The 24,950-nt window shown below is 38.2% G+C and overlaps 1 protein-coding gene across 1 annotated transcript in view; it reads right to left on the bottom strand.

The window, feature by feature from the left end:
• Positions 1-24,950, bottom strand: part of SPIRE1 (spire type actin nucleation factor 1) — a 195,914-nt gene that overhangs the window by 149,618 nt on the left and 21,346 nt on the right. Inside the window, exon 2 of the mRNA XM_030552719.1 lies at positions 24,251-24,285. Coding sequence (XP_030408579.1) covers positions 24,251-24,285 — 35 coding nt within the window. The remainder of the gene's footprint in view (positions 1-24,250; positions 24,286-24,950) is intronic.

Raw genomic sequence — 24,950 nt, 5'->3', positions numbered from 1 at the left:
AAGATGAAGCCGTATACTCATCAGGTCTTGGTTAAGAAATCTGATGAGATCTATGGCCCAGAATGCATAGACAACTATCCTTGTCCTTGAAAGAATGTACTCATTCATTACATTTATTCAGTTACTTTTGGACTAACTCATGATTTTATCGCAAATCTTATGCTATATGGCATTTCTCTTAAAGCAGTGGCTCCTGAGTCATCTGATTAAAAAAAATAAAACACTGAGATTCCGGTGCAAAGTAAACTTACTATTCCTTGTGGTTGTGGAGAAAAGCTTAAAAACACAAACTCTAAAATGTTCAAAACCCAGAAGGCAAATAAAAATATCCAAAATTGTTTTATAAAGTCTCATGATTTTTAGGGCCCAAGTCATAATTTCATGTGCTTGGGGTTAGCAATACTGCTTTTGTATTCTTCTTGTAGTTTTTACTTTCCTTTAGTATTTATTATACAAATGATAGATCTCTTCTGTGTTTACATTTTCTGGGTGTGGTATGCATCCTATTGAGACATACAGATTGACAACTCTCTCTGAGGTACTATAAAAAATTTATACTCACTATGTTACACAGGACAAGCCAAGCAACCCCATATTATCCCATCCCTAAAGTACTCTTTACTCCATCATAGAAATAACATTTTTAGTTACAAAGAACACAACTTAAAATCATATCAATTGTTCTGGGGGTGGGGAAAGAGGGGAGAGACACCATCAGTAACCCTGGCCACTACACTATATTTCCCAGCATGTAATAAGCTGATGTCAAAGTAATATTTATTTATAAACCCCAAGCTTCCTACCAAACCCTCCCACAGACAGGAGGACACCCAGGTAAGTCACAGGCTTTCTAGCTTTAGCTAGCTCTGTTGTTGCATAAACTAAAAACAAAAGACAAAGACGAAACTTAAAAGACAGAACATATCTTTCTTTAAAGAATGCTAATCATTTATGAGATTCTTTACATCAAACCTTACCTGGGTTTCTACACTAATTACTTAATGTGATTACCATCTCCTCAGACAAAGAATAGAGAAAACAACCCTATACAGCAGCTAAAAGGCAAAAGCCAAAAAGAAACTGGAGCCTTGTACAATACTTAAAAAAACTGTATTCACAATGCAGGGTACAGACTTGCAGCGTCGGGCTAATTCAAAGACATGAAATAAAACAACAAACAGTATGTGTACACTACAAGCATTACAGCAGCACAGCTGTAGCCCTGCAGCTACACGGCTGTAGTGTAGACATTTGGTACAGTGACAGAAGGGGTTTTTCTGTAAGTGTAATTGATCCACCCTCTCGAAGGAAGTAGCTAAGTCAACCGAAACATAGGTTGGCTTGACTACTTCATTCAGAGATGTGAATAATTTTCAGACCTCTGAGCAACATGGCTAGATTGACCTAAGTTTTAGGTGTAGATCAGGCTGAAGATTACCTGGTGCGCAGCAAAAGAAAAGACTGCTTTTACTCTCCTTCGTACCATTTCCTACTACATGCAATATTGCTTTTATATACGGGAAAGAAACAACTACATTCCTAAGATATAACCAAGTAAGTGAATGAGGCAATTAAATAGCCAGAGGCACCAAAGCCACCTACAATGAGTATGTAAAATGTCCTAAGACTTAGGAACTATAATGTCTCTATTGTTCTAACTAAACTCTAATATTATGTCTGTAACATTTATTTTCATTACTCTTTCTGAAGTGTGGGCACACTGTCTTCTCTTGCTCTCCTAGAAGGAGAGGATCACATGATACTATAGGTTTATAGAATTTTTCCAAACAGTTTGAAAATAATACTACTGCTAATGAAGAATGAAGCTTGTTAGTCAGTCACTCATACACAGTATGGCTTGCTTTCAGTGTGTATTGTTAAAAAGTTACTCCAACCATTTACACTTTTATAAAGGATTTCTATTTCAAGACTGTTTCTGTCTACTACTGATTTGATTCCTCCTTTTGTAAAGTGTATTTGGATTATTGTAGCCCGGGGATCGGCAACCTTTGGCACGTGGCTCACCAGGATAAGCACCCTGGCGGGCTGGGCCACTTTGTTTACCTGCCGCATCCACAGGCTCGGCCGATTGCAGCTCCGACTGGCTGCAGTTCACCGCCCCAGGCCAATGGGGGTGGCAGGGAGCGGCGGCCAGTATATCCCTTGGCCCACACAGCTTCCCACCGCCCCCATTGGCCTGGGACGGCAAACCACAGCCAGTTGAAGCCACGATCGGCCGAACTTGCAGATGTGGCAGGTAAACAAACCGGCACAGCCTGCCAGGGTGCTTACTCTGGCGAGCCCTGTGCGAAAGGTTGCCAATCCCTGTTCTATCCATTAAGTTTAGATACAGGTGCTTTTATCCCTTCTAACAACCATCTGAGCGGGGGAATGCTTAGATCAAGTTTATACTGAAATCACCAGTATAAACTGTTTAAATTCTTCTTCTTACTAGTACTGAGGATCGTTTGCAATAGCAAAAAAAAAATCAACTGATGTATCATCCAAAAAAGCTTGTTTAAACAGAAATCAAGTGCTTCCCACTCCTTTTGAATTCTTGCACCTTGAGGATTTTCTCAAATCATTCAGGGAAGCCATTATGATTTGGCTTAATAATTATACAGTAGTAATAACAAACAGCAGCAGCAAGTACTCCATCTACTCTATCTCCTTGCCAGAAAACGTGATTCAGAGCTCTAGAAAAAGGAGCAGTTTTGACTTCTTTACTTTGAGAGTTCTAATGCTGTAACCAGAAGGTTCTATGTTTTGAGTTTGGGAACAGGAGAGTAAATCTATCTTGCAGACAACTGACTATCAGAACAATAAATCCTTCTCCAGGTACTAAAACTATAAAAGAAACTGTTGGACAAATATTAGAAACTGTACCCTGTATCTATTACTGTGATAAATACAGTCATGAACTCTTTTTTCCTCTTAACTATTTTTTTCTTTTATCATCTGGGGTCTTGTTTAAAACTGCAGAGAACACTAGAGACAAATGTTTCCCTCTTTCCCTTTAAAAAAATTATGATTTGAATAAGAGGTACTTATACTGGCGAGATGGAGTTGGGTATAATTATTAGCACTCTGTGAGCCCAACTGGCTGATGATTTTGGCTCTAATGAAATCTTAATGCACACTGATAATCAGAGCCAAACCTGGATTCAGTTTATCATTATTATTTACATAGCACCCCAACCGATGTGTGCAAGGGAACTTTTCACAAACCCCTCCCCCATACCACTTACAAGGTAACTATATTAGGAAATGCATCCAGGCTTTACCTGAAAAATTCCTTTCAGGGATTAGTGGAGTTCACAGATCAATGACATTGAGGTCTCTGCTATATGCAGCCTTGGAAGCTCACCAGATTTTTCAATCTGTGGTAGGGGAGGTGGGGTTTCACCTCTGAGAAACCACTAGTTTAAACTCTCTCATAGCCTAGGAAACCTCTAGACACTCTTGTCATAAACAGATGGTTAAAGGTTAATGTCTCTTTTACCTGTAAAGGGTTAACTAGCTCAGTAAACCTGGAACACCTGACCAGAGGACCAATCAGGAGACAAGACACTTTCAAATCTCGGTGGAGGGAAGCCTTTGTTTGTGCTTTTTGGGTTTTTTCTTTGTTCTCTCTGGGTTCTGAGAAGGGCCAGATATGTAAGCAGATTTCTCCTATCTTTCTGAAAAGTCTCTTCTGCTCAATTTAGTAAGGTTTAGTCTTTTTGCTTGTTTTCTTTATTTGCAAATGTGTATTTTGCTGGAAGGATTGTATCTCTGTGGCTGCAACTTGTATTTGTGCTGGGGGGAGGATTCTCTCTAGTGTCTGTAAGCTGAAAGACCCTGTAACATTTTCCATCTTGATTTTACAGAGACAATTTTTACTTTTTTTCCTTTCTTTTATTAAAAATTTTCCTTTTTAAGAACCTGATTGATCTTTTGGTTATCTTGTGTAAGACCCAAGGGGAGGGAGTCTGCACTCGCCAGGGAATTGGTTGGAGAAAGGAAAAGCCTGGTTTCTTTCTGTGTTAGGATTACTGTCTCTCTCTCAGGGAGAGTCTGGGAGGGGGAGAGAAACGGGGAGGTAAATTTCCTCTCTGTTTTAAGATTCAAGGAGTTGTATCATAGGGATCTCCCAGTGTTACCCAAGGAGGGGAGAATCTGGGAGGAAGAAAGGAGGGGAATGGTTTATTTCCCTTTGTTTTGAGATCCAAGGGGTTTGGGTCTTGGGGTCCCCAGGGAAGGGTTTGGGGGCCAGAAAGTGCCCCAAAACACTACATTTTTGGGTGGTGGCAGCTCTACCATTTCTAAGCTAGTAATTAAGCTTAGGGGGGTTCATGCAGGTACCCTATCTTTTGGATACTAAGGTTCAGAGTGGGGTTCATACCTTGACAACTCTATATCAATAAGGACAATTAAGCATTAGCACTGAATTCCACTCTCTGCAGGAGGACAGTTCCATTTAACGAATACCAAACACTGCCCAAGTAACAGCCCATTAAGAGTGGATTGAATCTGGGAACCTCATTACTTCAAGAAAGGAAATTTTCAAGTAAGGCACAGACACACTTTGCTATTCATATTTAAGTGAAGTCCAAAGAACCAAACCACTGGGATTTTCATAGCAGTGCCCACTGGAGTGGGGAGAGAAGAGGAGGGAACTGTCTGTATACACTTATGGACAGATGCTGGAAAAGGTAACCCTTTCCTAATAGTTTCAGGGATACTACAGCCTGGAGCACTTTTCAGTCAAAGGCAGCAGGTGACGATTGGCCGTCCAGCTTGTAGAATACGGAGACATTATGAACAGATGACCAGGAGACTGTCTTCTTGATTTTCTCATATAAGGCACGTGACCATTCTGCCCGTGAAATTGACACAGCTCTGAGGGAGTGAGCTTTGATTTTGGAAGATGAAGTTACAACCTTTGACTTGTATGCTTCTGAGATACAGCATTTTAGCCACCTGGAAATAGTAAGATTTTGAAGCCTCCTTTCTCTTTGACAATGCACACACAAAAGCTTCTGAATGGAGCTGGATAGTGAACACATACTTAAAGAGTTCTGCAGACATCCAAAGTATGTCAATTTTCTTTTGGGTGTGATGGAGCTGGGCAGAAGTATAATTAGAGCCCTGCATGGATACCCACTTTATATCCACAGATGCGGATATAAAGCAGATATCTGAGGAGCTGCAGGGCTCTACCAGGAACAACAGTAGCGAAAGGAGCCACAAGTCGGGCTGCAACCTGCAGCAGCCATCACCCTGCATGGACAGCTCCTCTGGCATGGCTGTATCACCCCCCAGGCCCGCCCACTGGGGCAGGCACCAGACTCAGCAGCTTGCATGCTCCTGGATTAGTGTGACCAGAAACAACTGCCACAACCTATGCTCCCTCCCTGTGAGGGGAAAGCAAGTAGGGAGGCACCAGCGGTGGCAGGCCTGGAGGATTTTGTGGCTGAAGTACTGCCACTGCTTCCTGAAAGCTCTCCAGCTTGGATAAGGAAGCTGCAGGAAACTCAGTCCTGGCCAGAGCACTTGAGGGGATTGTACGTCTCCACACAGCAGGCACAGCTCTCCATCCAGTCAATCAAACAGCCTGGAGATGCAGAAGTCACAGTGTCCGGCTTTCCATCTCTTCTTAGCCTTCTCTGCCACGCCACACGCCATGTGTGTGGGCACGGGGACACAGAGAGTCCAAGTGACTATGAAGAGAAAGGGAATCCCCTCTACTGTTAATGGCAGCCCCCAAGAGCACGATGTAACTTGTGAAAGACATGTGAAAAGGTAAAAGCAAGGAGTAGCCTCGTCCAAAAACCTGCAGGCACAACACGGGTTGCTGATGCACATACAATTCAAACAGTGACTCCGGCGCTGGTATACTCAATTGCTGAAAATTGGGCTCCAGTCTGGGCAGACAGCTCACAAACCAAATCTCTGGAGGTGCATTTTAAGGCCACAAAGAGAATCTTAAGCGGAACATTGAAATCTACACATATTCAGTGGCCCATTCCAGCACATATACCCCCACTCAAAATCTGGAGGGAGACACATACAGCTGTGAGAATACACTACTCAAACCACAGACAACTTGAACTTGACAATTCATGAGTACCTCTAGAGTCTTCCGAAGACATGCCTGAAACCTCACAAGCCTTTTTTAGGATCGGGCTAAAGCTATTAAAGCATTTTCATTCAATCCTGAGGCACACTGGAAAGAATTCTGCAAAGATGCTACTGTCCCAACAAATGCCTGAGGCTGACCCAACAAAAGAACTTCCAGACTTCAAGCTACCCTGGAAACAATGACACGCTGAACCATCTCAGAACATTACATGGCAGATGATGTCATCGCTTACACATCTGAAAGATGAGGCCCAATATAACTGTGGACACCAATCACAAACTAGGGACCTCATTATAAAAGAGTGTCTACATCGATCATTTGCTAGTGCCATCTCAGATTTTCACCAAGCCACTTGCAAAGTTACTCACTGGCTCAGTAATCTGGACTTGGTGATTTGAATTTTGATACTCACCTCTCTTGCCATATGGAAGACGAACAACAGCCTGGAGATTTTAAGCCTTTCCTCCTCCCTCCACCCCATTTTGCTCTAGAGTGCACAGGAGCTGGTATACCTCCCCTGCCTACAGCTGAAGAGCGAGACAATAAACCGGCAGTTTCTCAGTAGTGGAGCCACATGTCCCCTGCCACTGACTGATGGGTCTGGTCAGCCTCCAAGGTTGCATCAAGCAGATGCCAACATCATGGATTGTGGACCTCGATACAAATAAGAAATCATCCCTATAAAAAATTATTAAGAGTCAGTAGAACTGCTTTTTCTTTAAGGAGACTGATGAAGGAGATGCGCATACAATCATTCTCCTTCTGTAAGAACCCAGCTGGCTGAGTAGAAATTGGTTCTGAGGAAAAAATAATTATTTTGAGTACATCATTGGAGAACTACACAAAGTGTTAAACCTTCATTCCCCTTTCCTTTTTAAAATGTTACTTTGCCTGAAAATCACCAAAAAACGTTTTGGGGAAAATACTCCCTTAGTAGAAAAGAAATTGTGATATGTTTTCTTATGAGTCAGAAAAGACAAAGTTGAGGGACAAGTGTCTCAACCAAAGAGCACCAAAATTCTTTCCTGCTTGAGTTCATCTTCACGAGGAAAAAAGGTGTTCGCTAACATGTAGTAATTAACACAAGGTAAAATCCTAGTGAAAACAAAGCTGTCTATATTTTTAACATGAATTAGTGGGTTGAGGTAAACCCTAGGCTCCCTAGTCTTTACCTCAACCTTCTTGTGTTAAAACTACAACTTCTTTGTCTTCACTCAGATTTTACCTCATTTTAGTTATCATGAGTTAGGGACACACAAAACAAGGCTTTGTGATCAAATTAAAGATAAGGCTGTAAGAAAGATGTGATGTTTTGGTTAAAGAGTTGTGGCAATGGTTTGTTAAAGTTGTGGTTCAAGGCACATGGCCTACCTTCCAAAGCAGGGCAGCAACACAGAAGCAATGCCACGTGTCCTGCTTGGTTCTCAAAAGCAAGCAATGACAGAGAGGCAGGTGAGACAAATTTGAGTGGTGTTATGACCATGTGCACCAGGTCACAACACTACTCACTCAAATTTGTGGCAACTATAAAAAGTTATGGGGTATATTAAAAGTTGTGATTTCCACAACAAAATTGCAGCCTGCTTTTCTAACAGCCTTAGTTAGTTAAACAGCAATGCAGATTCCAGAATGAGGTTACACGGTGCAATATACAGAAATTTATGTCAACTTTGAAAACTGCTTTGTCAGAGAGCTATATTTACGTATATATCTGGCCGAGATTTTCATGCTCTGTAGTACCTGAGCATAGAGAGTAACTTTACTTTCGGGAAAGAAAATGCTGATGAATTTCCTGCTTTGATATTTTACTTATAGCAATTACTGCAGGTCAGTAGTTTGGTTACAAATCCATGAGTTTAAGTCTAACATGATATAGCCAATACCATTCACAAATTCACCAACAGTACCAAACAAGAAAGTCTTTCTCCTAAAGCCAGACATCACTAGGTGCTATAGTAACTCTTGAAAACAAATAAGCACCATAAAAGTTAGTGGCTGGCATATAATGTTATCTTCCAATTCACTATTACGAGTTTCTACTAAAAAAAATTACTTTTACTGGCATGAACTTCTCCAGTGTACATGTGAGCAGTGCCTATTTCTTCATTTTGTGCATGACTTTGCTGCTGCTCTCATTGATACATGAACTGCATCATGGCTCAAATATCAAGTATCAAGAGTCTCTCTTTCTAGCCATCTTATCATCCCACATTGTAAATAAGGACACTTATTGAGTCAGCTGGTAAAGATGCTTCAGATCATTGCAATCCCTTTGTCCCCTGCTTGAAACCCTAATGCATTATACCTGGGACAACTCACCTCCATATGCTAGGGCACTGAGGGAGTTGCAAAGTCATTCATGATTTCAAGTCTCCCATGCATAGGCTCTCTCTCTAGAACTTTGTAACATCTACTGATTGCTTTTCATCAAGCATTTGGAAGGACAGAGAAGACAAATAGCAGATATACACTTTAACAATATGTCTATTTTGAACTCATGGCAGATAAGCATTGATTCCATGATCAGTGCTGATACAGAGGAGAGATCTAACTAGACAGATTTGTGTCCCTTCCAATAGAATTTTTTTTCAATATAAAAAAAACTTTACATCTGACGTTTTAAGAAAAATAACCAAAACTACAATAGGAGAACATTACTAATACACAGGTATTTATATTTGACTATTTTAGGGTCTCATTTTATAGCTCTGAATTAGCTATCTAGAGTCCCACTTTAATGTGTATAAAGCATTAGTTTCATAAAACAAACAGCTGCTTGTTACAGATCAGCTGTACTTCTGAAAATATTTTGTATTTTTCATTAGTTAAGTAAACACTATTTGAACAAACCACTTCAAAGCACACCCTATTACAATGTACTTAGCAAACAGGGGAAAAAGTCTCATTTGAAAACGTATTGCATATGAAAAAAATTATGCAACAAAAGTTATATATGATGTACAGAGTTCTTAGTTTATGTAAGGACTGTCCAATCTCATATGTTTGGAAAGCACCCAGCACATTACAGACTCTACCACAAATAAATAAGAATAATATAATATAAACCAGGAAAGGGAATAGATTAGACAATTGCTAGTGATATCAAGTAGGCATAGGTTTTATTTAAGAACTTTCAGTTAATTTTGAAACAGGCTTAATACAATTTGTGATTGAATAAAAGCCACGAGACCTATTTAATGAACATAATAAAATGTGGTTTTATTTTACATAAAACTAGCTTCAATGGTTCGTAGTTTCTTATAAACTTGTGATCAGTCACAAGGCCCCGTGTCTTTTGAAATAATCATTTCATTTCAAGGGAAGAATTTCCCCCCCCGAATAAACATATTTGCACATGCTCAAACAGCATCCTTTCCTGGAAAGGCACAACATTTTTCATCATTTCCTTCCTGTATAGTGTTCACAGATTACTGCTGTAACATTTTTACAAATTTCAATGTTTGTTTGTTTGTTAAAGGAGGCACAGGAGTATTTGCTACTCTTGCTTCCCTACCTGCTACTGCTTCACTCTATGACAGGGTTTTTTATACAAAGCCTTTCACCTCAGAAAATCCCAGTGCGCTTTTCAAATTATACATTTAAAAATTCACTCATTCACCACTGAAATGCAACTGCCTCTGGGGTGGAATACAAGAATCCATTTACCAGCACACAGAAAAAATACATACATTTAAAGGCAGAAAATGAAGAATATCATATCCTACCAAAGCTGCCGTAGAGATTTAGGTACTAGGGCAAAAGTAATCATTCAAATAGGAATTTGGCAATCCTATTTGTGTATACTTTATTTTCAAATTCTATTCAAATCTTGTAACTAAGGACTGTGTGTTGTTAAGCCAACAATTTCTCCTAAGCTTCACTGTGTCAGCAATACAAAGGAAACCTGCCACTACAAAGTTTGATGTTCTTTGTTACTACAATTTATAAATGGGAAATGATAAAATGTCTAACACATACTTTTTCCTCTTATACTGTATCTGGAAAACTTTTTTTTAAAACTTGTCATCACATTAATTTTATAAAAATGTAATTATATTTGTCAAAAAGAAAAGATTAAAACAAAATATTAACCATCCAAATGTAAACAATCAATTCAGTTGTATATCATAGTATACACTAAAATACAAATGCAAAAGAAATCTTTAACCTATATCATTCATGTCTCAGGAATAAGATAGGAAAGGTATGCCGAAATGTTGCCTGTTTTATTTCCCTTTTCTGCACCGTGTTTGGTAAAAAAAAAAAAAACTTCTGAAAAATGACGACTTACACAAATATGTAAGCTGTCTCTTCTTTTAAAACAAAGAACACACAAGGGATTTACCACTGAGAAGAAGCAGTATAAAAATCTCACAGGACATTTTATACTTCAATATGACACTTTGAAGTATGAGTGAAGTACAGAAATGCCTCTTATTCTGAAGAAACGCTGTGCAGAGTTGTAAATTTATAGTATGGCAAATGCTACTTTAAATAAATCTATCCCAGTTCATGTTATGTTTGCTGAAAACAAATGGATTATGATTTTAATTCTAACATATTCCTCTTTATCTGCTTTAGTCTCAACATTTTAGTATAATTTATGTCTATTTCTAGGGCCAGTATTCCATTAACAAATACCCCCCGCTCCTTTTTTTATTTTTCATTCTCTGTATAGTTATATCACCACCTTTCAGGGTTAAATGCAATACATTTTCTATTATTTTAATCACACTCCATTTCACAAACATTTTATTTCACTGCCTTTCCAGTTCTGCAGCAATACAAAAGCCGCCTTTGTTTCCTTAGTCCACTCTAGTCTTCATGCCTTCTGTTCCTTATGCCTGGAACTGCCTCTACCTCTTCTCATACCCCAAATGACTTCACTCTTTCTTAAAATCCCTCCTTAATGCACTCTTTCTTCTGTGAAGCCTTTCGGTTATGATCTTTCCTAGCCATTTCTAACATTTCAGTCTTGCACCCGTCAGCAGCTGATTTGTGTCAGAACAACAATTTGGGGACTTTGGGGTAGAGGTGTCTCATGTGTAGAAGCAATGCTATGCATAATGTCAGTACACAAATAATAATAAAAAATATTTTTGTCTGTGCACTAGCATTGTGACATGTATGATGTTCACATGAAAGTGCACAGCCACAGGGAAGAGGCCATTTACTTGTTAACTGACAAACTTATTTCTCCTTTATAATGAAAATGCATTTGAGCAGCTGCGCAGCAGAAAGGATAGTCTAGGCAGGCACCACATTCATTGTATTTTGGTACAATCACATTGAAAGAGATTATGTTTTCTTAGCAACAAAGTGATGGATTTCTTTTAAGATTGTGTTTAGAATTCAAATAAGCAAGGTTGGTTTTGTAATTAAGACGCTGGACTGGAACTAAAAAAAACTAGATGAAAACTTCTGCCTCTGCCACGTACATCTTACATCACACTGGGAAGTCACTTAATCATTCTGTGCTTCAGATCCCCATTCGGAAAGTGGGGATAATAATACTTCCTTTCTCCCACCTTTTGTCTGTCCTGCCTGTTAGGCTCCGATCCATTCAAGTCATTGGGACTGTTCACAGTGCATAAAATCAAGCACATGCATAAGTAATTGTAAGAATGGGGTCTTCAGTTGTAAATTCTTTGGGATAAGAGACTCTTTTCTTACTCTTATGTATTATGTACAGCTTTGAGCAAAACAGAACACCAAAATCAACTAGTGCCTCTCGGTGCTGCCCATGTAAATAAAAAAACTTTATATGATTAAAATAAGACAGGCTTTCATTCACTTTCAACCAATAGTTTTACTTCAGTAAGGCAATTAACTACTCCTTTAATTTATAAAAATATTTTACAACTTTTTAAATCAGCACACTCAAAATGAATCCCAAATTTTTTCTTAGAGGAGTTGAGCAATTTCTCCCTTTTTCCCCTATAATTGCATCCACCTAAAATCTGTTCAGTCTTCAAGGAAGAGCACCCATTAATGATCCTGAAGCAGTGAAAAAAATTGTATTCTAATATACTTTCCCTAGCTACAAAGCTTTAAATATTATAAGTATTTCCACAAAACACTGCATTGTGAATTTTTAAAAGGCAGTACCAGTTTTACTTATATAATGTCATTTTCTGCCAATCTGTCCACTTGTCTGCATCTTAAGTATTATAGAAGCATGACAAAAGTGAATTCCAGAATTATGTGAAAAACATTTTACATGAAATATACGTTTCTATATTTTAAATAAAAGCACATTGAAAAAGTTCTTAACCAATTTGAGTTGAATTACAAAAAAATAACAGAATGGTGGGATACTAAGTTTCACGTCCTACAACTACTGTAATGGTGTGATAACATTTATTTGCAAGCATTTGATTATTATAAACCATGCTACCATTAGCTTGTCAATTAAAAATAAAGAGTGCTTCCCAGCACTCAATACAGGTTAATTTCCAATTCAACTCCAGACTCCATTACCATATGACACACACTTGTAAATTACACAGGGCTTTTTTTTTCCCCCCCAAAAAATTACAGGGTAAAAAGAGGCCTCACAGGAAGCCACAAGTGGGTTCACGTTGTTCATACATATATGAGAGAATTTCCTGTTGTGTTAACTTTGTGAAAGGGGAAAGAGCAGCGGAAGAAATGTCCTTGAAAGGTCTGGGAGCTCTAGTTTCTGAAATGAGAACAACATATGTCCACAAAACATACCTAAGCACAGGCAGACCTACCAAGCAGCATCTGATTTGCCATTCTACAAAATGTCCATTCAAACATAAACCATTGACACGTGAACACCATGGCTGCAGTGAAGGAGTTAAGACACTTCTAAACCCATGTAAATCTAAACACATTTTTCTAATGTTTGGTCCTTGAAATGTATTTTCTTAATGGCTTTGGTCTATACAACACAGAACAATAAAGAGCAAATACACCACAGAATTCTAAGTGGTGTGTAGTCCTAATCTAAATGTTTCTCAGAAACAGATGGAGTTTTAGAAGTTTCTGAAGGCCAAAAGGGAGGGAACTTTGTTTACTTTAATTGAGAGTCTCTTCCAGGCATATGGGTAGTATGAAAGGCAACACTAATTTGGGTGTGTGGTCAAGAGTACAGAGTAGAAGAGCACATAGGAACACCAGGGAGAGATGAAGGCAGGGAAAAGATAGGGAGAACTTTGAAATAATAGTTTGAACATAATGTGAAAAAATGGGGAGGAAATGGCAAGCGGACAAAAAACTAAAAATGTGGGACTAACGTCTTGGCAGTGGGGATGCACAGGCAAGGGTCAATTGCTGCAAATGCTAAATAAGCATTTGGGAAGCATCTGGATGCAAAGGGAGTCAAAGATAAGACCAGTATTGTGAGCCCAGATATCAAGAAAGAAAAAGATACCGATTACTAAGATGAGGAAAATGAAATTGAGGTAGTGACACAAAATCCAAGGGGAAAGAGACTAGTAGAGATGCTGGAATGGACAAAGGGGGAATATATTCACTACGGAGACATAATTGGGAGCCATCAGCATAGACATTGGCAATAACTGACCCCACAGGAAAAGATGATTACCCAGTGAGAAAGTTATACAACGATGAAAAATGGAGCGAATGAATGAATCAAAATGGATTTTGACAGAGGGTGGGAGGGGAGAACCCTTCAAAGACATGATATAAATCATGATAAGAAAAGGTGAGAGAGGAGAACCCAAAGATTGGATGTCTTGAAATCTAGAGAGCAAGAGAATGTGTCACATTTAACTACAGTATCTCTCTACTCCTTAACCAAACCTATAACTAATCTACTAAGTATAAACAGCAGAGTTGTTCTAGTTAATTATTTAACATTAACTTCCTTCTGAAGGTGAATTACTCAAGGTGCTACATAATTAATGCTGGTTAATAGAAGTGAGGAATGTGACAGAGTGCACCTGTGTCCATGCTGTAACAGGAATCTCAAAATAATCTTTGCTTTATTTGTAAGATCAGCCCTGAATAAAGATATCTTTAAAAAAAAAATCATTTTTCTTCTCAGTGGACATAATGCTGCACACAAAGGCAATAATGACAATCCATAACAGTTCAGCATTGAATGACTTTAAGTTCTTGGATCCATGATATTATTGAAATGTAACCCCTTTGCCTCAGCAGGCCCCAACCCTAACCCTAGCCCTAAGCAAATTCAAACTCTTTCCTCACCAAAGAACAGTAAGTATTCAGTGTTGCCAACTCTCAAATTTATGGAGAGTTCTACAATATCTGATGTTTTTCTTAATGTATCAGGTCCTGAAGTGAAGCGTTTATGTGAACATCTCATCTTTTATTTAAAAGAAAAAGTTCTAGCCTCCACGATTGTGAAGAAAAACTTGAAATGTCACTTGAGTGTGTCCCAAATGCTCAAAACCCAGAGGCTAATAAAAAGAATTCTAAATGAATTATTTTAAAAATCTAATGATTTGTAAGCCAATCTCCAGATTTATTGAAGTCTGACTCATAATATATACAACCTGGGGTTGGCAATTCTGAGTATTTCTGAAATAGCCAACTTGATGATCTACTTCAGGTCGCTACCCTACTGTTAATGCACATCTGACATTAAAATTCCACCTAATTTTCACACTAGATGCATATCATCACAGGTAATCTTTGTGAATTTTATGACAATACCAAAAACTTCCCCCACTCATTGGAAAGGCTAGAATCTATTTAAATCAGCAATTACCAAATTCCATTCCACAGACCACAGACAGCTAAAAATACACACACACTTTCATGCCGTGTTCCCATGTAAGAACTGCCATACCTTCCACAGAGATGTTCTGCAACTGTGAATGGGAGCGGGCAATTTGGGAACTTTTTTTTTTTAGATGAACTGGAGGCAGGGCTCAAAGTGAGGGAAAATTGTGTGCACTGGGAGGATTTATCTAATGCTGTAATGTAGGTCAGAACTAAAGAGAAGAGCACAGGTGTTATAAAGCAAAGTAGGTATGAGCACTGCAGATACAGTATACAGAGACAGATGAATAATTCTCTCATTTTAATACTTACCCTTTTGTTTTAAAATTTAAATATCCTTATTAGTTTCATCTTTTCAATCTCTGCACCATTTTCCTTTTGGTTCAAGTGAAAATGACAACATCGGCATTTATTCATTCAACTTCAGGAAAATGGCTGGCTCTGAGCTCCTGTGGTGGAAAGTGCAAACACTCAGCTCCCTCCCAGGCTCCTGTTTACTTTGAATTCTGACTGAAAGCAAAAGCCTGGTAAGTAGAAAAATACATTAAAACAAGGCTCACTTAGTATTTTCATGTCATGCTCCTTGGTGTACAAATACATACAAGGGCAGGTTAGCCATTCACATGACAGCATATGTGAGTCTCAAAACCCACTCAGTCAGAAATGAGTGAAACTAGAGATGAACTAAGTCCACTTAAAGAAAAATAGTATATTAAGCAATTTCTCTCTTAAAAGGCTTAAACCTCAACATTTACTAACATAGCCCAATAGAGTTATAAAAACTATCAAAACGGACATCAATTTCTCCCCCACAAGAGACCAGTCACTCCCAGTTTAGTCAGAGGAAGTTACTCATATCCTGCAGTGGGAGAACTGCGTTAATACGAGTCCAAAAGTATATCTGGAAGGAGCAAAAGTCACATGACATTGATGCACTACCATATTCAGATACTTAATAGCCAGCTCATCAAGTATGCCTTACTTCTCCAAACATTATGTAGTAAGGTTTGCTGTGGTTGCCATGAGGGGTGGGAAGGTGCGGAGGGTTGTTTTTCGTTTGTGATTTCCCATTAAGTTGCTGTTCTAGCTATGGAAGAATTTGAGCAGGTCCAGTACTTTCACTTGCACATTATATCACTGAATTCAAAGAAAGACTGTTTTGGAAGAGCCTTTGGTGCACTCGAAAGTCTTAGAGGCTAGGAGTGGCTACAAGCATCAGAAGGACATTCTCAGGCTTCAGGGAAAAGACTTTTAGCTAAATTATGCTAGCTGTCTGTTCCTGGCCCTACTTGTCATCAGCACAATGGAGGAAGATAATGGAGAACTGTATAGAGAACATAGTTTTTAAAAAATGGGAAAGAGGAAGCAAAAAAATAGGATTTTTGTTTGTTTGTTTGTTTTTTGCTTTCTTACAGGACAAATGAAGAAATGAATGAAAACCCAAAGCCTTATTGTTCAACCAAACATCTTAAGATGGCTGCAGAGATGAAAAAGCACCATTCAGTTGCACTTAGGCAAGAGAAAATGAGCCTGATTATTTTTACCATTCCACAGAGGGGCAAAAATGACAGTTTACGGAAACAAGTGGAAAAAGGGAGATTGGTCAAATGGTTAGAGCACAAGACTAGGCCTTGAGACTACATTTCCTTTCTTTGCTCCATGACCTTTCTCAAGTTACTTAAGATTTGCACGCTCTAGTCCGCCTACATGTAAATCTTTTGTGCACTTTGATATCGCCAGATGTGGGAGCAAAAAATATAAACAAGTACTGAAAATGTTGAAGAAGAACAGGAGGAACAGGATGTCCTTGATTTTTCCTTGGGCCAAAAAGTCAACATCATATCATTGGATAGAGACTGTCAGGCAAGCGTTTCTAATGGAACTAACCATATTCAGAGTGCTAGAGGGGTTTCTAGTGCATCTTACTTCCTTCACAAATATATGCAGCCTTAGGTAAACTCAGACAATGGCATCAAAGACCTGTCCCTAAGCTCTCTCCCTCAAAGAGCATTCAGCTTCTGTTCATGCAACAAAGAAAATATGGTATCTAAAAAAAAAAAAAAAATCTACTACTTTTTTAATCATAAAAGCTTCATGCAATGATTGATCTCATTTCTTGTAAGTCTGCTCATGGAGGTCAATCAGTTTCAACTATTAATAATAGACTCTTGTCCAGGATTAAGCAGAACAAGAACCATCATTCTGTAGAAAAGCATCCAGTATCTTATTTGTCAAACTCAAAAAGGAAAAATAAATAAATAAATAAATAAATAAAAGTTCTGAAATGCTGTAACAGCAAAGTAATAAAATTTGAGTCCCTAATTCTCAGTTCCGAATTCTGTAGTATCAAATACTCTGAAATTTAAAAAAAAAAAAAAAGTAGGCCACACCAAATAGAAATATGGACAAAATACCTATTTCATGACAGCAAAATGCTGGCATACTCTGGAAAAAGTAACCCTAAAATACTACTTGGCATATCTTCATGTGGATGGAAAATCAGAAATTTCAGAACTGCTAGTTATGCCTTAACCCTGCATTTTGAAATCCAACCCTTTTAAATTATTTTTTTTAAATTTTTACATGTATTACACTTCATATATTTAAAATATCAGTAAGAATGTGAAAATACTGGCTTCAAACCCCCAGCATTTTTTATTCAGAATTGTCTGTTACCAGCACCAAAATACAACTGGAGCAAAATCCAAGTACGCAAGGCAACTGACCTGACTTCGTTTGTTCAAGAAGCGTAATTTTTGTCCCTTACAATCAAGATTCTTAATTCTCCAACTGCCCTGTTCTCCAATTATTTTCTATGTTGGCTATTTTACAATCGTGCTCTTTTAGAGTATGCCAGCACAGCAATAAAAGACCCAATTCAGCTGACTGAGGCACACAGGGCTTGAGCTACGGGGCTATAAAATTGCAGTGTAGATGTTCAGGCTCCGATGGGAGCCCAAGCTCCAACAACCTGCAAGGGGGGGTTGTCTCAGAATGCAGGCTCCCACCTCAGCACAAATGTCTACACTGTATTTTTACCCCAGCAGCCCTAGCCTGAGCCAATTCACCTGGGCTCTGAGGATTTCTTTTATTGCAGTATAGATGTACCCTTAGTCACTACCATAGATCTTCATATACAGGAGGCACTGTACCGACTTCTGTTGCTCAATATACTCAGCAGATTTTTCAGAGACACCAATAGTGCCATCTATTCCCATCAAAAACCTTACAGCTATTTGTCATACAAAAAAATTTTAGATTAAACTTACTTGTACATAGCAAAACCAAATCCTAAATGCATAAAACAAAATAATCAAACATGACAGCCATTAATCTCATACTGATGTTCCAAGTATGTTTTAATATGAGACAGCAGAGAAAGCTTGGGATATACCAGGGACCATCAAGTTGTACACAGGCTGTCAACACCCTAGGACCAAAACACAGTTTATCCTTGCAACCTAACTGTGCAATCAGACTGTAGCCAAGTCAACTCAGCCATGCAATTGTTGCCATTGGCACACAGCTATTAATGCTATGCATCTCAGAACAAAGCAAAGTGCAATTTCAGTCATAACATATAAACCAAAACAATACATGAAGGGCCTTGTATAAAAATAAAGCCAATTCAAAATAACTATCACTTTCTCAGAATGAGACAATTCTGTAAAGTCCCATGGACTAAATTCATTCCTTTTATTTAACTTCCACATTTAACAGAGTATGAAGACTGTGTAAATTTACTGGCTCTTCCTGGCATCTTTGTAAGCAAAGAACTGTGCTGTGCACGTACTTAAAAATGCACAAATCAAAATGTATTCCTGTTCATGTTTTTCACAAACTAAATGCCTCATGGATGAATTTATTGGAGTCAAAAATTATGTCACTCTGACTATCTAGGAACTGAAATGCTATCAGAAGACCCAGGGTGAAATCCTGGCCCTTCTGAACCCACTAGAAGTTTTACCACCCATTTCAATGGAGGCAGGATTTCACCCTAGATCTTGTGTTATTTCAGGCCTTGTAGACTTTATAAAACCTGAAAGATGTATACTAGCAACTGTGTCATAGAGAAGACACTACAAAGGAATTAACCTAGAACACAACCAGCCACATTCTTCTACTCTTAAAGCTTCTGGACATAGAGTAGGCTGCAATTATCACCGGATCAACTTAGTCAAAAGCGTTATGGTTCTGCAACAGTATTTACTGTTTATCTTAATGAAATTGTTGGCTGGAGAGGGTGAAGCAACATGCTTATGGTGATTAAAGAATGTGGAATCCCATTTTACTCTAGAAAGTCTGTCCCTCCTGATAGGTAGCGTAAACACATCCAAATTAAGGAAAAAAACATCCCTGTCTGAAAGATAAGCTCATTAGCATAGCAAACAAATCAAAGATAAATCCTCTTATGTTCTGCATTTGTTTGTTACTCCAGTATTTGTATATAACTGTCATGTGATTATGAAGTAATTTGAGAGGAGTTTGGAGGTCAGGATATTGAGTGTCACAAAAGTATTGTATTAATGCAAGATCAATATTTATCCTGAAGTATTAACCTGAAATACATGACCATTAGAGAATGAAAGTAAATGTTCTCTATTGGCACAATACCACAAAGTTAAGCATGCTTGATACTTCACAGGATTGAGCCTTATATGAATTGGGACATAACTAACAGCATTACTCACATTGCTGTACGCAGTGCTGTTGTAGCCATGTAGGTCCAGGAAATTAGTAAATTTAATCAATTCTATTTTTAGTATCTTCCCAGACCTGAAGAAGAGCTCTGTGTAGCTTGAAAGCTTGTCTCTCTCAGAAGGTGACCAGAAAGCAAGTGTGAAAAATCAGGACAGGGTGGGGAGGGTTAATGGCGCCTATAGAAGACAAAGCCTAGAATATTAGGACCGTCCCTATAAATTCAAAACATCTGGTCCCCCTACTCTCTCACCAACAGAAGTTGGTACAATAAAAGATGTTACCTCATCCACCTTGTAGGGATAAAAATTTGAAATATCAAAAAAAAGCAGAACAAAAAGATCAAAAACATTTCAGATTCAGAAATATCAAATGTTTTCTTTCAAAATTTTTATTTGAAACAACAACATTTTTCAATTTGAGAATGTCAGAATGTTTTGCCTGCGACACAGGATGCTCAACCACAGAGAGAGAAAAAAGTTGCATTCTGGAAGATCTGGGTTGGCCATAGAGCAAGGTCCATGGGGAAGAATGGGGGCATCATGGAACAAAGAACCACAACTCTCATGAAACACAATGCCAGCTCAGGCAGACGCAGAGATTAACATTGCCAGACAGAAACAAGCGTTTAATTACAAGCTGACCTAATGCAACACATTTCAATTAGATTTTCCCAATAGAAATTTCAATTACAAAAAAAAATTTCATTTTCCAATGGGAAAATGTTTCTTCTGAAATGTTTTGACCAGTCCTGCTTATTAAAAACAATACCACATGTGCACTTGCCAAAATAGGAATTATAATATAAAAACAGAATGGAAATTTAACAAAAACTTAATTTGGGAATATGAATAGCATGTACTCTACATCATTAATTCTGAGTTTCTATATAATCCAACACTCATCTTCAAAAGGTGATGCTGAGATTGATCACAACTGTCTGGGCAGACTCTAAAAAAGGCAACTAAAAATAAAGAAGAACGGAGACCACTACATTTTCTGTGGCTGTAGAAAATCTTCCCAATAGGAACCAAATGTAGGGTTGTCTTTTAAAGCACAGAAACAGACTGAAATAAGAGCTCTGGTGTGGAAAATATGTAAGGTCCTATTTTTAAATGTATTTGAAGGCTTCACAAAGAGTTTAGCACCAAAGCACCACAGAGACCTGTTTGCCATAGGTTAAAGACGGCTATGACATAAGCATGAAGGGCAAACAGCAGCAATCACTACAGATGGATGACAGTGGTAGGATACAGCCATACTTAAAAAATGTAATTTAGCAGTTAACACCACAAACTGTGACTCAGTTTAATGTTTTGATTTAGGGGCAAAGGAATTCCCATATTGGATCAGACCCATAGTCCATCTAGTCTAGCATTTTACTTTTTACCATATATATGCTCTAATTTTGTTTCCTTGCTTATAAAACTACTTTAACATTGTAGGAGGATTTTCTATCATTTCCATATATGTTATTGATGAGAAAATACAGAAAACTAATTAAAACTTAGGCATTGCCTCTACACATAGGCAAAGTTTTAGGTACTGACAGTAAAGCCAGCATGCTCAGTTAGACAGCGGTGCAAGTTTAAAAGAAAATTAAAATGGAATCAGAGAAGACAGGCCCAAATGATACCCCCTTGGTTTAACGTCCCTCCCCAAAAAAAATTTTTCATCAAATTTGAAGACAAATCATCACCACCATGAACACAGAAACAAGTGAAAGGCAGATGACAGAAGCAGAGGGGTAAACTCAAACATAGGCAAAGCTTTGCAGACTTTGGGATGACGAACAGACTGCTCTGTAATTTCCAAATTTATTTTCCTGGAACATGTACAATTTCTCAAAATCATGACACAACACATTTTCTGAGACCATTTGGACAGAACAAGAAGTCTGAAAAGGTTGTTTACAAAAAATAATGTCTTGATGGTCACCTAAGGCATGTCTACGCAGCAAAACAAAAACAAAAAACCCTTCCAAACCTGTGGCAGCAAGCCTCAGGGCCATAGTCTACAGCAGGGGTAGGTAACCTATGGCACGGGTGCTGAAGGCAGCAAGCGAGCTGTTTTTCAGTGGCACTCACACTGCCTGGGTCCTGGCCATCCGTCCAGGGGGCTCTGCATTTTAGTTTAATTGTAAATGAAGCTTCTTAAAGCATTTTAAAAACCTTATTTACTTTACATACAACGGTTTAGTTATATATTACAGACTTATAGAAAGAGACCTTCTAAAAAGGTTAAAATGTATTACTGGCACGCAAAACCTTAAATTAGGGTGAATAAATGAAGACTCAGCACACCACTTCGGAAAGGTTGCCAACGCCTGGTCTACAGACTTAGTTATTTTTAGCACTGGAGTGCAAGCCTATGTAGATGTTCCAGTTCGGGCTGGAGCTCAGGTTCTGAAGCCGAGGAAAGGCGGTGGGTTTCAGAGCCCAATCTAGAATCTCTACATAGCTATTTTTAGCACTGTAGCGTGAGCCCAGAGAGCCTGAGTTTATAGACATAGGCTCTGAGACTCACTGCTATGGGTGTTTTTTTGCAATGTAGACATATCCTTAGAGATGTGACTGTCATAGCAACTGTAATCATTTCAAAACAAGACTATTTTTTTAAAAGGGAAAATGTATTATTTAGTCTGCAAATGTTAATTAATTTGGGAAATTTTAATCTGTGTGTAAACTCAGACTGTTAGCAGCTGATGTCAAGCAACAACTGGTCGAACAGTTAGTACAGAACAGTATTAAGTAAGGTCTCACAATAACCTATGAATGTGATGAGATGATAATTTGAGCATAAGAATACTCATACTTTGGAGGGAAAGCTGATTATTAAAGATACAGGGCAAATTCTCTCCTATGTCAAGATACACTTGTGGTATCAAAGAAACTGCCCTCGATTTTCAATCTGCCCCAGCCAAAATGTAAATTAGAGAAGGCTGAGAGCTGTTATCATCTACCTACAGCAGCTGGCTATGGACCCTAAAAACCAAGCACCAGCTACGAATTGCTGTAGGGGAGCAGCACTCCATCCTGTTCCCACCCCACCTCTCCCCACCTCCATCATGCCCTAATACTAGAAGGAAGAGTGGAGTTTGGCATAGGAGAGTTCTGCTGTCTTTACGTCAATTGAGAATTTCCCTCTGTTGGGGGAAATCTCAACTGGCCACCTATAGCCATATTACATGTGTACAGGAACTAGGGCTAAGAATCTGCTCCATGGTATTTATGTACTCAAAAGATTATGGTAAATTGAAAAATAAATATCAGAGGGGTAGCCGTGTTAGTCTGGATCTGTAAAAGCAGCAAAGAGTCCTGTGGCACTTTACAGACTAACGGACGTTTTGGAGCATGAGCATGCATGTCATCCGACAAAGTGGGTATTCACCCACAAAAGCTCATGCTCCAAAACGTCTGTTAGTCTGTAAAGTGCCACAGGACTCTTTGCTGCTTTTAAAAAATAAATGTAATGAATGTATACAAAGTACATCTGTATTGGTAAGTGGTAGGAGAGTCTTGTTCTTTAGCATATTTTAATATAATTGAGAATATTTACATCTATTTTGATCGTGTACTGAATATTTTTAAAGCAACCTTTAAATGCATTTTATTTATTTTGTTGTTTGACATTGATCACAGATATCAATTGAATATATGCTAAGCAAGTATTTAGAAAATTATATTTGCCGTTACTCAACACGGTGTTTACTTCATAGAGAGAAACGCTCTACATGGTTTAACAATATTAATCACCTTCATATCCAGCTTTAAGTGTGGTAGAAGGATTTTATTATTTCATGAAAGGCAGCAGACAAACGCTTGTTTGTTTATTTCTAATCTCCTAAACATGACTTTATAATGAAAATTCATAACCCTTGTTGACATTCATCTGAAAAAACAAGTGGTTCTACAATCTATCTCAGCAGTCACAAGTCAGCAAAATGATTACACACAAATCCACTGATACATTGACTAAAATAAACTTGTTGCAACTTATATGGCCATGAAGATACTAAAATATCTGTTTATTTACCAGCACTATCAGTAATATCAGTGCAGCCCTTGCCAGTTTCCTAATATAGTACAGCCATCAGACAGCACAGAATAAGATATTTTCAAGCCAGACTAATAAGTGCTCATTTTTTGCAAAGTTTTTCTTTGCTTCTTGGCTCTGGAAAGGGAAATTTTAACAAGAACATTACAAATCATGAAGACTTTGCTCACACAAATATGATGATCTTGCAGTAGTCTGATTATTTGCTCCCAACTCTTGATAAAAAGAGTGTAAAGAATCATCAGGCATCTTGAATTGCTTCAGATCATGCAGCAAGTATACAAATCATTACCATCTTTGAGCCAACTAAAGTGTATTGGGAAATGGTTTCTATGAAAGAAGCTATACAAAATAAGATAATGTCTGTATCATGCAACACATAAATTAGCTGAAAATTGAACCAATTTATGCTGGCTGCATCAACTTTCCCACTTTCTTTCTTCCCTTTATGAATGTAGTATTCCTTTATTATGTAGCTATTAACACAAGCCATACATATCTTTTGTATTTTATAGAAGAACTTGGTAATGATAAATGTAGGATAAAAATATACAGCAATTTCACTTATGAGAAATTTGTAGCAAGAGGTGTGCTAATTAAGAAACACCAACAGGAAATTTGAGATATTTCTCTTACCTCTGTTTCTGTGCAGTGTGAACATCCTGATTTACCTGCAGGAAAAAATTAAAGTTATATTCAGATGGTTTAAAGTAAAAGACAACAGCCAGCTCAAAATGAAACTCTTATTTAAGTCCCCTAAAACCACACATTGCTATATCCAGTACAGATCCATTTGAATGGACTCAGCTGATCTCAAGGAACCCAGATGAATTAAACTCTTAACACATGATGGACTATGGTACAGGGAATTCACTATATGTTCTCCTTTTTGCTGTGGTAAACATACTCAAATAGGACCACTAATCACGAAGAGAAGACGCCAGCTTCTGCAGAATGCCTCACGGCAGGAAGAAACCTCTGCAAGGTCCGCATCACAGTCTTCCTTAATTTGTTCCACTGGGGAGAGAGGTGATGGGATTTGCTCCTCTGCACAACAAAGAAGGATTTCACTTCCAGAATCACTGATTTCAAGGGATCTGCAGGTGGTCAGGGTCACTCAGGCAGAGAGGCATTATGCCTCCACACTAACTCTGTAGCCCCCTGGCATTTCCTAACTTCTGAGTGCTTGATTTTGCAACCTTAATAATTTTAATTTAACATACTTTTGTAGGTGTACATTCCAAGATTTTTTAAAAAGCAAAGTAAAAAAAAAACAGAAATTCCATCATGTGGGATCACATTTGACACCCACATGGTTCATCAGCATTGCAGGAAC

This window comes from Gopherus evgoodei, chromosome 2, assembly GCF_007399415.2.
Source record: "Gopherus evgoodei ecotype Sinaloan lineage chromosome 2, rGopEvg1_v1.p, whole genome shotgun sequence".
Taxonomy (NCBI): Eukaryota; Metazoa; Chordata; order Testudines; family Testudinidae; genus Gopherus; species Gopherus evgoodei.
This window is presented reverse-complemented; position numbering and strand designations above follow the sequence as displayed.